Source organism: Chondrus crispus, genomic scaffold, assembly GCF_000350225.1.
Source record: "Chondrus crispus Stackhouse genomic scaffold, scaffold_9, whole genome shotgun sequence".
Taxonomy (NCBI): domain Eukaryota; phylum Rhodophyta; class Florideophyceae; order Gigartinales; family Gigartinaceae; genus Chondrus; species Chondrus crispus.
Genome location: NW_005178873.1, coordinates 145,504 through 158,993, shown reverse-complemented (window position 1 = coordinate 158,993; position 13,490 = coordinate 145,504). Strand labels below are relative to the sequence as shown.

Here is a 13,490-nt window from a genome sequence, read left to right as displayed (position 1 = left end):
TAATTTTCGAGTCATCCAAGTTCACCCAAACGGTAGACGCAACGATCAAGAAGATTTGGGCGTCACCAGAGTCAGCGCCCACTTCTCCTTGTTCAGTGTCACGACTGGAGCCTACGCTCGATGCGGAAGAATTGAGCAGCTTTGATGAGAGCTTAGGGCAGTCTATGGATGATATATTTTGGAAAGGAGTCGAAGATGACATTCCTTCGTTTATCGAAGCGGTGCAATTGATGAGGCCTCATGAGCGGTTCAGGATGTCCAGATTGACGGGTAGATTCAACGCTGGGCAACCATACTTTGTGTGTTCTTCCGGCAACGCGGAAGAGCGAGCTCGTTCATACCCCAGTAGTGGATTTCAGAGATACAAGGACGATAATTGTCCGTCTCAATATCATCTTGATATGAACGTCTTTGATGATGAAGAAGCAGAACTGTTTGTAGAGGCACACCATGCGATGCTGGAATGGATTGATATTCAATAGAATGCCAGGTGGTCAGTTTCAGCATTAGAATCAGAAACGATGTTGAAGAACAGCTGCTAGAAATATTTTTGTGTTGGCTACGTGGTTGTGGGACTTACGAATGGGCAAGTGCACGTGGTTGAAATCGAAGCGACTTTTTTTTGTGCACTAAACTAGTAGATTGATTTTTTCGCCAACGTGTATTTCTCGTTGTTACCTACATATAGCTTGGAAAGAAAGATCCATAGGCATTCCAAGAGTATATGAATATCCATATCGTCTGTAGCCTTGCGTGAAAGAACATCTAATGCCACAAACAAATATCAAAGAAAGGAGTCGGTATTCATGAAAATGCTGTGTGTATTCTGAGAAAACCCCTATTCAACGGCATGTACTTGCAATAAGAAAGAAGGAAAAAGCACACACAAGTTTCAAGAATACCTAGTGGCGACTCTGCAATCAGTCAAGGTCTGCTCGTTTAGATTGAAGTGTAAAGAGCAAAGTTGAGCCTTGGCTTCGACCAATGCATTGCTGGATAAATTTCCCCACGTTACCCACCTGGACGTGTGATCAACAATTCGAACAGTTTTGCCATGGAAGAGTGTGCCCCTGCTCTTCTAGCATAGGACTAGGGGGTACTGATGGCCACGATGATCACTGTTATCGTGAAACAAGCTACTAGGTGAGATGGAGAAAAGTTTTCCCTTATCGATAGTTGCTTAAAGCAACACTTTTCTTTTTGAGGGGGCTCCAATTCCTTGATCGTCAGGAAGGGTGGGTCTCATGTGGGTAGACACATTCCGTGTCCAAATGTGTACCTTCATGAAGACAATACCTAGAGTCATGATTGATGTGAGCAAGGTTGTAAAGTTAGTTCAAGGATTGACTGAAAGCAAGTGGCATTGTAGCAGCAATGATCCACCAAAAGTCGCGAGACAGTCGTGCGGAGGAAACGAGGTGGGAGCAGGGAATTGAAACGTGTGTGTTTAAGCATGGAACAGTTCAATTTCAGAGTTCGGGGGGAGAGCCACCAAATATGAATGAAGGGCTGATGTCAGCCCTTCATTCATATCTGTCAACAAAACGTAATCTCAGCCTCAGACGGGGCCAGTAGAGTGAATGGCGATCGCCGCGATAGATTTCGTACAGCCAGATAGAAAAGAAAGAGTACCCTTCTGTAAAGGGTACTGTACAGATAAATCTCTTTGACGGTTGGAATTCTTGTTGCCGACGCACAGTGTGACGCTGTATCTTTGCAGTGAGAAGATATTTGTGCAAGGCACAATACAGTAAAGCTTTATGTGAGTGTGCGTCGAGAGAGTTTATCCATTATGCGTCGTCGATGGGAGACCTCGTTTGACGACCTCCGCTGCGGAATCGATGGTTGTCACATTTAACAACTCTAAATCGCCTCTCAGTAACTGATAAGAAGGTCTAATGGGCATGTGACGGGGGGAGAGTATGGCGGACCATTTATGTTCATGCGTAGAGGCGCTGATCAGGTATCGCCGTGGCAGCGCGGGGGGCAGTCAAATTGCAAAACCACAGCGCGGGGGCAGTCAAATTGCAAAACCACACGTGTATACAGATCACACGTTCATGAGTGTTTGGACACTGCTTCGCTGTGATTGGTCCATCTGAAGCCTATCTCGTTGTATCTCACGGGGCCTCGTGACACACATATTCACCGTGGAAAGTTCCCCAAAAATAAGTGTCAAGTAGAGGAAGCGGAAAGAGTATGTCCAGGTGGAGCCTGTGACCGTACAGGACTCCTTGGGCATGCGAAAAGCGAATTCTGCGGACGGGTACGCACATGCTGTCCTTCCTCTGTGGTCGTGTCTATTGGCAACCACTCCCGCCTTGGGTCCCGCCTTCAGTTCTCCTTTGGTGAGGGGTCCCAAGGTGACATCCGACAGTCGCTCTTTCATTGGTGCCCACTTAATACGTTACATGGGTTTCATGCGAAAACCCAGCAGCCAACGAATTGTGAACTACGTGCAAAAATCTCAAGATTCCTCCAATCTTCCACATGAGCCTTAACCACACCTCCGCTCCCTCCACTTTGAAATGTTTGCGTGCATAACCGGTCCTTACCTACAAAAGCTGTTCTCGACGCTGCAAATCCTGTTTCTTCATGACGCCGCTGTTTTACAAAAGAAAATTTGAACCTCTGACTCGTATAAAGGCCGTTCCCATCTGTCCTGGTTGCCACAGGCCACCCTCTATCCCCGAAAACGTCAAGAAGGTATCTTATCCATCTAGTTCACCCACAATTTTGCGTTCACAGAATGAATGTTTCCGATGCTACTTTCGACTTGCTCGAAGCAGAGTTTAACGCGCCCTCCGTGCGCAATCCGTCTGCAGCTCTCCCCAACCGACAATGGGCAGAAGACGCAGCGGCCAAACAACGCGCAGGTGTCCCTCCCTTCCCGCCCGGTGTCGTTGCCGCTCGTCCCGCGTTTGACACAAAAAAGATGCGTGAGCTGCTTGACATGAATAATTTTGAGCTCCGTGACAGTCTCTACGAGCTTTTCAAAAACCCAGTCTTCGTTCCCCGCTACAACGAGACCCTCGATGAAGAACGAGCCCGAACCATTCAGAGATGGCGTCTCATCGCAAAGACAGGCGTCTTCCACGAAGCCCTTCGCATATTTACAGTCAAGGGACGCCAGCGATATGAGGCAACCTTAGAGTCGGTTGGTGCCATTGACCACAGCCTTGACATCAAAATGGGGGTCCACTATGGCCTATTCGGAGGAACAGTAAGCTTGATGGGTGACGATGACCAAGGAGCAAGGTGGATGCCCAAGATTGAGAGCTGCGAGATGCTCGGCTGCTTCTCCATGACAGAGCTCGGCCATGGCTCTAACGTCAAGGGTATCCAAACAACAGCAGTCTACGATATCCCTTCTCGTACTTTCGTTGTAAACACTCCATGCGAAGAGGCACAGAAGTACTGGATTGGGGGTGCATTCCAATCAGCACGCTGGACAGCTTTGTTTGCCCAGCTCTACGTCAAGGGCGTCTGTCACGGCGTTCACCCTTTTCTTGTCCGGATTCGCAATGAAGATGGCACCCCGGTCAAGGGAGTGACAATGGGTGACTGTGGCGCCAAGAGTGGTCTGAATGGTGTTGACAACGGTCGAATATGGTTCTCCAACTTGCATGTGCCTCTTGACCACCTTCTTAGACGACATTCCCAAGTGTCCGTAGACGGAAATTTCACTTGCAATTTCAAATCTTCTGACGAGCGATTTGGTGCCTCTCTCGCGTCCCTATCTGGTGGCCGTGTCAGTGTTGCGGCTGGTTCACTCATTCAGGCAAAACTTGGACTCACGATTGCCATCAGGTATGGCTTGTCGCGGAAGGCCTTCGGACCTCCCGGCGAGGAAGAGACCCGGCTGATGGACTACCCAGGATACCAGACACGCTTGATTCCGCCTCTCGCAACCACTTTCGTCATGCAGCTTGTTCTTAATCACCTCAAGTCCAAATGGCAGCGTAGAGAGCTCGGGCGTGAACTGCATGTGTGGAGTTCCGGATTCAAAGCCCTCATCTCATGGCATGCTCTCAGTACTCTCCAGGAGACAAGAGAGGCATGTGGCGGCCAAGGCTACAAAGCTGAAAACAGGATTGCCCCGTTGAAGAGTACCCATGACGTCGCACTTACATATGAAGGAGACAACCATATTCTGTTGCAAACCGTAACGAAGGCAGTCTTACCAGAGTTTGTACGCGGCTTCAAAAACGATGGGAACTTCGAAGGCCACTTTTCGTACCTCAACGACCGCGAAGCACTGAGGAGGGTGGATTTGTCAACTACGGACCCTCGGTCAGCTATGTACGCACTCACCGTAATGAGGCGAAGAGAAGCTGCGCTCTTCGCCAGGCTAGCTGCAGAGATACAGAAGAAGATCGCAGCCGGAATGTCTTCGTTGCAAGCCTTCAACCACTCCGCAGTTTTGGTCGAGGACGCTGGCCGTGCTCATGTCGACTTGCTGATGTTACAACTCTTCCACCAAACACTCTCAGACCTCAAGAGTCGCGGTGAAACCGAGCTTGTGAACATCTTGACCCTCTGTGGTGCTTTGCACACTGCGAGATTGATTGACTCCCAGGTCATTTTCCTGCGAAACGGAGCCCTGTCTGCCAAGGATGCGCAGAATGTGCACAGCAACGTGCAAATATTCTGTATGCAGCTTCGACCACATGTCCTGCACCTTGTAGATTCATTTGGATACCCACCGCACTTGCTGGCTCCAATTGCTTTCGATTACGTGAGCCACAATAGCCGCTCAAGACTCTGAACAGCTAACTGCCTGAAAAAGCATGTACAGGTACGGTATAATAGACAGCATAAATGATAAAAGCTTGCAATGTAATTGTTTCAAGTGCATAGAGTCCTGTCCCTTACAGATTCGCCCGTAACTCTTCTGATGGTACACACAAGGATTGAGAGCTCAAGCAATTCCTCAGTGAGTGCGAGGAGTCTAGAGTAAGTATGCTGCCAGCCTGCCGCAGATCGGCAACTGTAGAATGAAAGGTTGCTGAGAGAATGCCATCCTCTCAACACGTTGCTATCATTCTACACTTGGCTTCGCAAATTGACAAACTCGCTTTTAAATACATATAACAAGGTTGCTGTAGAGCAGTCTAGCGCGCAAGCTCCTCCTCACGATATCGTTTCACAAGCGCAACGACACTTCCTCAATGAAGACATTTCTACCTTTCATAAGCACAAAGATCGTGTTTCCCGCTCCCTGCGACGTTAGCAGAAAATCCACTACAGCCATCTCAGAAACCTACAGCCGCAATCATCTTCACACGTCAAATCTCGGATTGCCCAGTAGCAATCGCTCTCTGCCGTATGTGATACTGTGCCATGTGCCGAGGTGGCAGAATATCACGCTTACACTGCGAGCGCTTGATCCAAATGCTCACAGCGGGACCTTGTTACGGGGAACTGCTTCGGGTAGGGCATGATTCAAAATGAATGGGGCCGAAACAAAGCTTTCTTCTCTCATTCGAGCGAGTTGGTTGCGATCGCGGGCTTCAAATGTACCTCCACTGCAGTTGTGGGGTATCCTGTACCGATTTCGCCATCTCCGTGATTCACGCACACCCCTTGCATGTCATCCCCGGGGAAAGTAATTTCTCCGGGCGTCCTCACCCATTTCCGCGTACACCACGGACACTTCGAACAGAGTCATTTGCTATGCTCAGAATCTTGGCCGTCTTCCCTCTTTCCTGAGTGGATTAAGCTTGAACCTCCACGCTTCGTTTCATTGCGCCTCTACATCTGAGATGCCGTTTTAGACGCCTGAACTGTGCGATGACTTCTCGAGATGGTGTTATCAAGAAAATGCTGCTGTAGAACTACGAGTTTATACACGTGTAATTCAGGGTTTCGGGGTAGGACCACAAGTACAATATGCACGATGTGCTCGAATAGATCGATGACAGGTTGGTGACGGCGCCCTACGCATCTTCTCCTCCTTACTTCCCAACAAGAAATCGGGTGCCCCATTCCTATCACCATGTACCGACCAGTATTCAAGCAGATGAATTTTACACAGACGCGGCAGCTATTAACAGTTTTTCTGCGTGAGATGGGCATGGGGTTTCCACGATACTCACAGCGAATATGGCCTTCCGAAGAAATCGGTACATTACAAAGAATCGGCTGCGGGCTGAAATGAAGGGGGTTTCGGGAGTTGGGAGAACTCCACATGATGGCAATGTAGGAGGTACCGCATGATCAAAACAGTTTACATAACACATGAGGCGCGTTGCAGGTGTCAAAACTCCGGGTCACTATGCACAAAAACGGAGGTATTCGACATAAAACCGCCCTCTAAGCCGCTGCGAGTACTCCGAGACAAAAAACCAGAATGAGCAACGACCCTCGCCCTTATCTGGGGCTAAGATCAATATTGCCCGTCGCAACGCCGATAGCAAACCCAACGATCGGGACCAAAAAGGTGAGAATGCCGACGATAAGCCAGATATCGATGCCGGACTCGACACCCTTAGTGTAGACGAAGTCTGTCTTTTCATCGAGATACTCTGCGTCGCGACGGAACTTGACAAGCGGCTTGGACTCGGACAGGGCGCGGCGTGTCTTCTCGGCGGCGGAGAGCGGCTCCTCGGCGACGGCCGGGGTCTTGTCCGGCGCGCTGACGGGTTCGCACATGCGCGCGGCGCGCTGGTGAAGGGCGCGAAGGCGCGACGGGCTTCGAGTTGATGTTTGTGACGTGAAGGTGGAATGGGCTGAGGGGAGGACGATGGCACTCTGCGCGAAAGCTAGTGACTTCATATGTGGAAGGCGGTGGGTAGTTGGTGGTGGTAAATGTGGGGGTGAATGTTGGAGGAGAATGTTGGAGGAGAATGTTGGAGAGGAAGGTGTAGCGCGAAGGCAAGATTGGCTCTTTAAACGCCATTCATGTCATCTCAGCAGGAGGCAGAAGTGCGATTGTATCGCACATTCCTACGCTCGTTGACGTTGTTTCTTGCGAAGAGGAGAGAGTGAAACGCTTCGCGCAAAATCTGGTGGCCAACAACGACTTGCCCACCCCACTTTCCCTTTAATTTTCTTCCACATATTCACGGCGCGTCTTCCCCCTTCGCACCAGCAATGTACTAATCGACCCACCGACGTGGCGCAGCCGTTCTGCGCAATTCGTCTGCCTCTGCCCCCCCGCCCCTCTCGCATCCGGCATCCCCTTCAGCGGCATGGCGTGCTCGCGCTTCGAATACGTCAAGGCCTTCGAACGTCACGACCGCCTTCTCCCGGGCTGTTGGGCTGTGATCCGTCTGGACGGGCGCTCGTTCACCAACTTTTCCAAGGCCCACGCCTTTGCCAAGCCCAACGACAGCCGCGCCTTGCGGCTATGCAACGCCGCGGCGGAGGCCGTGCTGCGCGACTTCGACCAGCACTTGGCGTTTGCCTATGGAGAGAGCGACGAGTTTAGCTTCGTGCTCAAGCGCCAATCCGCGCTGTTCGCACGCCGTGAATCTAAGATCTTGTCCACTGTCGTGTCCCTGTTTTCTTCGGCATACGTCTTCTACTGGAACAAGTTTATGGGCGACGTCCCTTTGAAGGGACCGCCGTCGTTTGATGGCAGGGTCGTTCTGTACCCGACGACCAAGCATTTGAGGGATTACTTGGCGTGGCGCCAGGCGGACACGCATGTCAATAACTTGTTCAACACGGCCTTCTGGGCGCTCGTGAAGGGCGGAAAGTCGCAAAGAGAGTCTGAAGAGATTTTGAAGGGCACCAGCTCCAAGGAGAAGAATGAGATGTTGTTTACAGAGTATGGGATCAATTACAACGACGAGGATGCGATGTTTCGCAAGGGCTCGTTTATTGTGAGCAATCTACCATCAGGGAGGTGGGGCGGTGAAGTATCGCTCAAACGTACGCGTGAGGGGGAGGCTGCGAGCAGTGAATGTGGTATGGCGGGTGGCGACGGCGACGGTAAATTTGTTACCTTGCATGTGGATATCATCGGCGATACGTTTTGGAATGAAAACCCGGATTTGCTCGCCCCAAGTGACCTCGCCCCCCCACGAATTCCGAAATCTATCGGCCGGTAGTTGCGCCGTACTCTTTGTCGGCTCTACTCTCGGTTGAGAAGCGCGAAAAGCTTGTTTGCACGAAATACTGTGGCAAGCTCCGAGCTGTGCATTCCGATTGGCTCCAAGATCTAATTTTGTCCCGGATCTATGATCCTTAACAATGGCTCGCCCGTCAATAAGTATTAAGCCGCCGTGATTCAGATCGCGAATCGGGCCCTATTTCGCTTCACACCTGGGCAAGTGCCACCACTTCGTATCTTCTTGCGACGCCAGGAAGCATCGAAGGGCACTGAGCAACCCCATCAACCTTCACAGACCATGACCACACAAGTTAGACCCTTGTTGTGCAGCTGAGGCCTGGACAAGCGGCAGAGACGATGCCCCCGCAACTCTCGATATTCGGGCGGACAGCCCTTGCAGCCGGTGCGGCGGTAGTCTCGCTAGCTAACCCGGCACGTGCCGACCTGATCGCCGTACTCGGCGATCTAACGAGCCAGCCGGTGCTGCGTCGTCTACGCCGCCGGATCAACTCAACCCCAGAGGGCCGTTCGATGCTGGATGCGCTCCACCCAGCTCGCTTCCCCGAGCACGGCAGCGACTCCCTCATCGCCATGCGCTCGCTCCCCAACGGCACGTTGGGTCGCGAGTACGCCCGGTTCATGGACGTCCGCCGCTTCACGCCAGAATCGCGCTCTGCCGTGCGCTTTGTCGACGACCCCGTCGATGCCTGGGTGCTCCAGCGCTACAGAGATGTACATGATGTGTGGCACGTTCTCACGGGAATGCCCACCACTGTGCTTGGCGAGCTGGCGCAGAAGTGGTTTGAGGCTGCCCAGACAGGGCTGCCTGTTGCTGTGATTAGCGCCGTGTTCGGGCCGCTCAGGTTGAAGGCGGAGGAGAGACGAGTCTTGGTAACCGAATTGGTACCGTGGGCTGTCGCTACCGGGCGACGGGCGCCGGATCTGATGGCCGTAAAGTACGAAGATCGCCTGGAGGACTCGTTGGAAGATCTGAGGACGGAGTGGGGGATTCAAGTGCCGGACGTAAAAATGAAGGGATTGAAGCGGAAGCAGGCGTAGGACGCTGGATTTGAGCAGCTATTTGTGGAGACCTGCGGTATGCGAGCACTTGAACTTTGAGAGTTTTGGTTCAACCATGCTGCAAGCCTCCACATTGCGCATTCAAAAGTCTGACGCCATGCCCGAGCTTGTATCACAATGCTGTGCTGTGAACTTGAGGTGCAGCAGTACAACTCTGTCGCAGGATAGAGAGTTGTTGACGCCAGTGTAGAGCAGGACCCGGTGCAATCTCTGTTCCTTCCTACGTTCGTGGAAGTGATCATCCCCTTAGTACCGGAAAACAAGCTCTTTGAGCGGCTATGCGTTGAGTCGCGCGTCAGATCGCCTTAACTGCCGCTGAGATGATGACGTGCGAATTTCGCTGAGCTACACAAATATCGCCCAATGCAGACTTTTACATTATGTTCTGCATTGCAAAGAACTCACTTGCACAGTCTACTAGAGAAGTACGTGTGCTGCATGCGCTTGTCATTCTGCCGGAAACCTGCATTCGTTAGCCCTGTCAGACGCTTCGTACCATATTTGGGCTGATGTCAGGGTCGGGTGCCTTGAGCGCCAAGGTTCTTTGCACCTCAGTTGCAGTTGCATCTGGTCAGGACGATCTCTTTCGCAGTTTCTAGTCACCTCGAAACCGGGTACTCGCCCTGCAGAGGCCACCAAACTTAGAAGCTGGCCTTTAGATCGGCTCTGTAGGCCACAGACACCTGTCCGAGCTTGATCTCGCGTACTCAAGCACTGATCGTGTTAGCGGCATCACTGCGATGCCCACTAGGGTCTCCTCATCTACGAATGCTCCGTGCGACACGGGAGAACTCATTCCTCTCATCCAGATTGACTGAAGACGTAGAACGAGGGTCTTTCCATCCTGCCCTTAGGCTTCCACATCTTGCATTGCTGCAAGCCCCTAGTGCCCTGCGACCTCGTGAATGTGTGAAAAGGGATGGTTCTGTGGAAGACAACTCAAGCTGCTTCTCCAAGACGTAGCATCTACCCTGTACTCGCGAAAAACTTATGTCCAGAATAGTGGTCCGTATGTACTGTCGCATGGAGCCCATGATTGCGTAGAGGTAGGTGTATTTGTGAGAGTTTACCACGACGAGAGGGTTGACAAGTGAGGGCCAGACATCAACGAGAACATCAAAACGCCGAACACCCCCGACCTCTGTTCGTGAACTCTATTCTACACGAATGAAAACGCGTTGACAGTGAATCAAATCCGTGAGTAGCTGTGAAAGTAGGCCTTCCGGTCGCGTTGTCCACAAGTTCACGTCTCTGTTTCAGGCTGGTAGGCTTCAAGACTGAGGAAATGAAAATTGAACCATTTTGCCGCATGAGTAACGCTTATCCTCTCACTAATGAAAATCCTCACGGGCGTCCAGCTCATCTTGAGAGTGGTGAGACACCTTCAACAAATTGCGCCGTAGTGAAAGAGACAAACTTTTCCGTTGACTGGAGCAACACCCCTGTAAGGATAAAATTTTGTAATTCCCTGTCTCTGAAGATTTTTTTCTCATCAAATCAGAACCTCCCTTCGCATTCCCGAGCTATTGAGATCACATCTCCTTGGCTGCCCCACAGAAACCGCGTCTGCGGCGAATCGACTATATTCCAGGCGGTGGTCCGAAGCTCCAATTCTCTACTCTCAAGTTTCCAAGAACGAACAGGGACTGAAAACCGGCACGGTCGTGTAACAAGCACCTCAAGATGAAATCTACGGCGTTCATTTCTGCAATTCCGGGCTCGTGCTTCACGGCACAGAGGGCAGCATCCACCTGCACGCGCCTTGCCAACACCTCGTTCGCTCCAAGACGCCGTTTTCCAGCGCAGGTAACACGTGCAGATCGGTGCAATGTGCAAATGATCACTGCCGAGGTGGCTCGCAACGCAATCGCTGTGTATGGGGTAGTTATCGCGGGTGGTGGGATCGGCGCGTTTCTGAAGAGCGGGTCAAAGCCGAGCATCATATCAGGTGTGGTCGCCGGTATCGTGTTGGCTGGCGCGTATGTCAAGGATAGCGTGCCTCTGGCTTTGGGCACAGCTGTCGCTCTAGCTCTCGTCTTTGCCATCCGCCTCGTCAAGACGAAAAAGTTCATACCGGCTGGGATGCTATGTATCGCGTCTATCGCTGCTGCTGCGTTTTTCGCGGCAGCTATCTATGCATAGATTGGAGTTGTGTAGACGAGGCTGAGAGGAGCATGTGGGATCGTGGGAGACGAGAACGAGAAAGGGTGAGCGAGTCGTGGGATGATCCCAGTGGTATTTGTGGCAAGTGTTTTGTTAAATTCAACGTAGGCTTCTGCTTCGGAGCCTGAAACGTCGGCGTGCGAGTGAAGAATGCTTTCATTAGTTGAAATGTCATCATGCTGCTGCCAGAGCTATGATGAAGAAGTACAGGTATATAAAGAACATCAGAAGGTGATGCGCCAGCTTAGCGACACAAATAGGGCGTTCCTTCTCGACATCATTGAAGATCGAGGTATTATCGAGCAGATGCTTCCGTTCTCGGTATCGCCATGTATGGAAAAGTATTAGCGGCAGGTTGAGGACGGCCGGGATGAGGAGTCCCTTCAGCAAAAGAACAGCTGTGAGAGCGACGTGTCCCAGATACTCTGGTAAAACCAAGCGGTTGATCAATTCGCACAATTCAACAGGGTTGATGTGGTCCGCGGTAAGGTCGGAGAATAGAATGAGAGCGTAGACGGCACAAAATAATAACCCAGCTGTACCTAAAAACACGCTTGACCAGAACAATACCTCAGCTATCAACCCCATGGTGCGACTGATATTCTTCCCGACTTGATATCACGAGGCTCATCTGCGCATCCTTGGATTCGGCTTGGTTTTCTCGGTCCGTTGGCAGCAAGAGCAGCCGAAACTTTGGTCGCCAAGATGAAAGAGAGCAAGAGATGAGAATCAATAAACGTGTTTGTTCTCAGCGACACCAGATTCGGCTGCGCAGTTCTCACGCGTGATGGCGGCCCTTTCAGCTGCGAACAGGACGTTTCCGCGATGCTGTCTTGAGAGATCACCGGGCGATTGCGACGACAGGTGACAAAACTTGGAGTCTGTACGCCTTGAAACGGGAGGATGCATTATTAGTGATGAAACAGAGCCTCGAGTTTCAGACAATAGAGAGTTTACGCACCCAGTTTTCGCGAATTGAAATTGCGCTTTTCAGAAATAGAATTACACAGCTGTGCCACGTTGCGGAAATTCTGTCCTGGCATGTGATTATTATTGCTCACATGTGACCAAATAGTGAAATCGTTTCTGTAACTCAGAACAAGCACAACGTATACACGTGGAGATGAAATGGCGGGAGTCGAGGTTTCGAGGCATAAAGTGTCAACCCGGACACCGAACGGGACAAACACTGCACCACATCCCCTACCCAAACCAAAACGTCCTCTCTCTCCGCACCATGGCGCAAGTCAATTCCCCTTCCCCTTCCTCCAAGAAAGCGTCTCCTTCTCCCTTGTGTACCCCCTCTCCGCGCTCTCCATCCACTCCCCCTGTTGGCAATTCCAGTGATGACAGTGCGACGGGAAGCAACAGGAAGGCCAAACCTGGACGTCGCCCCACTTTCACCCCTGAAGATGATCTTATAATCGTCAGGGAGGTGAGTGCTATCAATGCACACGTCGCAAAGTATGGTGAGGTTCAGAGTAGCTTTGCACAGGCCGCCGAGCGAGCGAATCTCAACCTTAACCTATCAGCTAAGGTCACGTGCAAGCGCCTGCAAGACCGGTTCAAGAAGCTTATGGATGCGTTTGAGCGCAAGGAAAACTCCGAGCGGCGCATGTCAGGGATTGGCGGTGAGGTGGCTGAGCTGGATGAGATTCTAAGTGGGATTCTTGAAGCGCAGAAGGACATCAAGAAGGCGAAGGAGTGCACCAAAGTGGCGAAGGAGGAAAAGGAAGAGCGCAAGGAGCAGATTGGGCGGGCCTTGGTTGCTAAGGCCTTGGCAAGGAAGAGTACACCAGGAAGTGGAGATGAAAATGCGGATGGTGAGGAGGTCCTTTGTGTGACAAGAAAGGGGAGGGGAAAACGCAGAAAGATCGATTTACATGGAGGTGTCGGTCTCGTCAGCCTTGGCCAGTCTCTGAAGGAGGCTGACATGGCTCGCATTGACGTTGAGCGTGAACGCCTTGCCCCAGATCGCAAGCGCATGCAAATGGAGCGCATGGAGCGCGCAGAAGAGCGCGAGCAGAGGCGCGAGGACCGCGAGGCGCGCGAAAAACTCGAGATGGAAAAATTCCGCCTCATGATTGAGGCATTCGCCGGAAAGAAGTAAGTTTGCAGTAGCCCAATAAAGGTTCTTTTACTGATTACGGGAGTCTGTCGGCCATTCTCAGGCCTTTTTGAGCTTTAA

General features: G+C 51.5%; 9 protein-coding genes; 6 read left to right on the top strand and 3 right to left on the bottom strand.

Annotated features, from left to right (window-relative positions):
• The first annotated feature begins 2,749 nt into the window (after positions 1 to 2,749).
• Positions 2,750 to 4,861, top strand: CHC_T00007910001 (hypothetical protein). XM_005712212.1 is given in 2 exon segments: positions 2,750 to 4,768; positions 4,769 to 4,861. 1 exon segment carries the CDS (start codon positions 2,750 to 2,752, stop codon positions 4,766 to 4,768), a length of 2,019 nt encoding a protein of 672 aa, XP_005712269.1. The 3' UTR covers positions 4,769 to 4,861.
• Positions 4,862 to 5,068: 207 nt separating this feature from the next.
• Positions 5,069 to 5,254, bottom strand: CHC_T00007909001 (hypothetical protein). XM_005712211.1 is given in 2 exon segments: positions 5,069 to 5,146; positions 5,147 to 5,254. The coding sequence occupies 1 exon segment, from the start codon at positions 5,252 to 5,254 to the stop codon at positions 5,147 to 5,149; it is 108 nt and encodes a 35-aa protein (XP_005712268.1). The 3' UTR covers positions 5,069 to 5,146.
• Positions 5,255 to 5,343: 89 nt separating this feature from the next.
• On the top strand, positions 5,344 to 5,454 carry CHC_T00007908001 (hypothetical protein). The gene has a single exon (XM_005712210.1). The coding sequence runs from the start codon at positions 5,344 to 5,346 to the stop codon at positions 5,452 to 5,454; it is 111 nt and encodes a 36-aa protein (XP_005712267.1).
• On the top strand, positions 5,455 to 5,712 carry CHC_T00007907001 (hypothetical protein). Its single transcript, XM_005712209.1, has one exon. The coding sequence runs from the start codon at positions 5,455 to 5,457 to the stop codon at positions 5,710 to 5,712; it is 258 nt and encodes an 85-aa protein (XP_005712266.1).
• A 497-nt stretch (positions 5,713 to 6,209) lies between these two features.
• On the bottom strand, positions 6,210 to 6,901 carry CHC_T00007906001 (hypothetical protein). XM_005712208.1 is given in 2 exon segments: positions 6,210 to 6,514; positions 6,515 to 6,901. 1 exon segment carries the CDS (start codon positions 6,899 to 6,901, stop codon positions 6,515 to 6,517), a length of 387 nt encoding a protein of 128 aa, XP_005712265.1. The 3' UTR covers positions 6,210 to 6,514.
• Positions 6,902 to 7,193: 292 nt separating this feature from the next.
• On the top strand, positions 7,194 to 8,057 carry CHC_T00007905001 (hypothetical protein). The gene has a single exon (XM_005712207.1). The coding sequence runs from the start codon at positions 7,194 to 7,196 to the stop codon at positions 8,055 to 8,057; it is 864 nt and encodes a 287-aa protein (XP_005712264.1).
• A 359-nt stretch (positions 8,058 to 8,416) lies between these two features.
• Positions 8,417 to 10,449, top strand: CHC_T00007904001 (hypothetical protein). XM_005712206.1 is given in 2 exon segments: positions 8,417 to 9,118; positions 9,119 to 10,449. 1 exon segment carries the CDS (start codon positions 8,417 to 8,419, stop codon positions 9,116 to 9,118), a length of 702 nt encoding a protein of 233 aa, XP_005712263.1. The 3' UTR covers positions 9,119 to 10,449.
• Positions 10,450 to 10,822: 373 nt separating this feature from the next.
• Positions 10,823 to 11,432, top strand: CHC_T00007903001 (hypothetical protein). XM_005712205.1 is given in 2 exon segments: positions 10,823 to 11,281; positions 11,282 to 11,432. 1 exon segment carries the CDS (start codon positions 10,823 to 10,825, stop codon positions 11,279 to 11,281), a length of 459 nt encoding a protein of 152 aa, XP_005712262.1. The 3' UTR covers positions 11,282 to 11,432.
• A 44-nt stretch (positions 11,433 to 11,476) lies between these two features.
• Positions 11,477 to 11,890, bottom strand: CHC_T00007902001 (hypothetical protein). The gene has a single exon (XM_005712204.1). The coding sequence runs from the start codon at positions 11,888 to 11,890 to the stop codon at positions 11,477 to 11,479; it is 414 nt and encodes a 137-aa protein (XP_005712261.1).
• Positions 11,891 to 13,490: the final 1,600 nt, after the last annotated feature.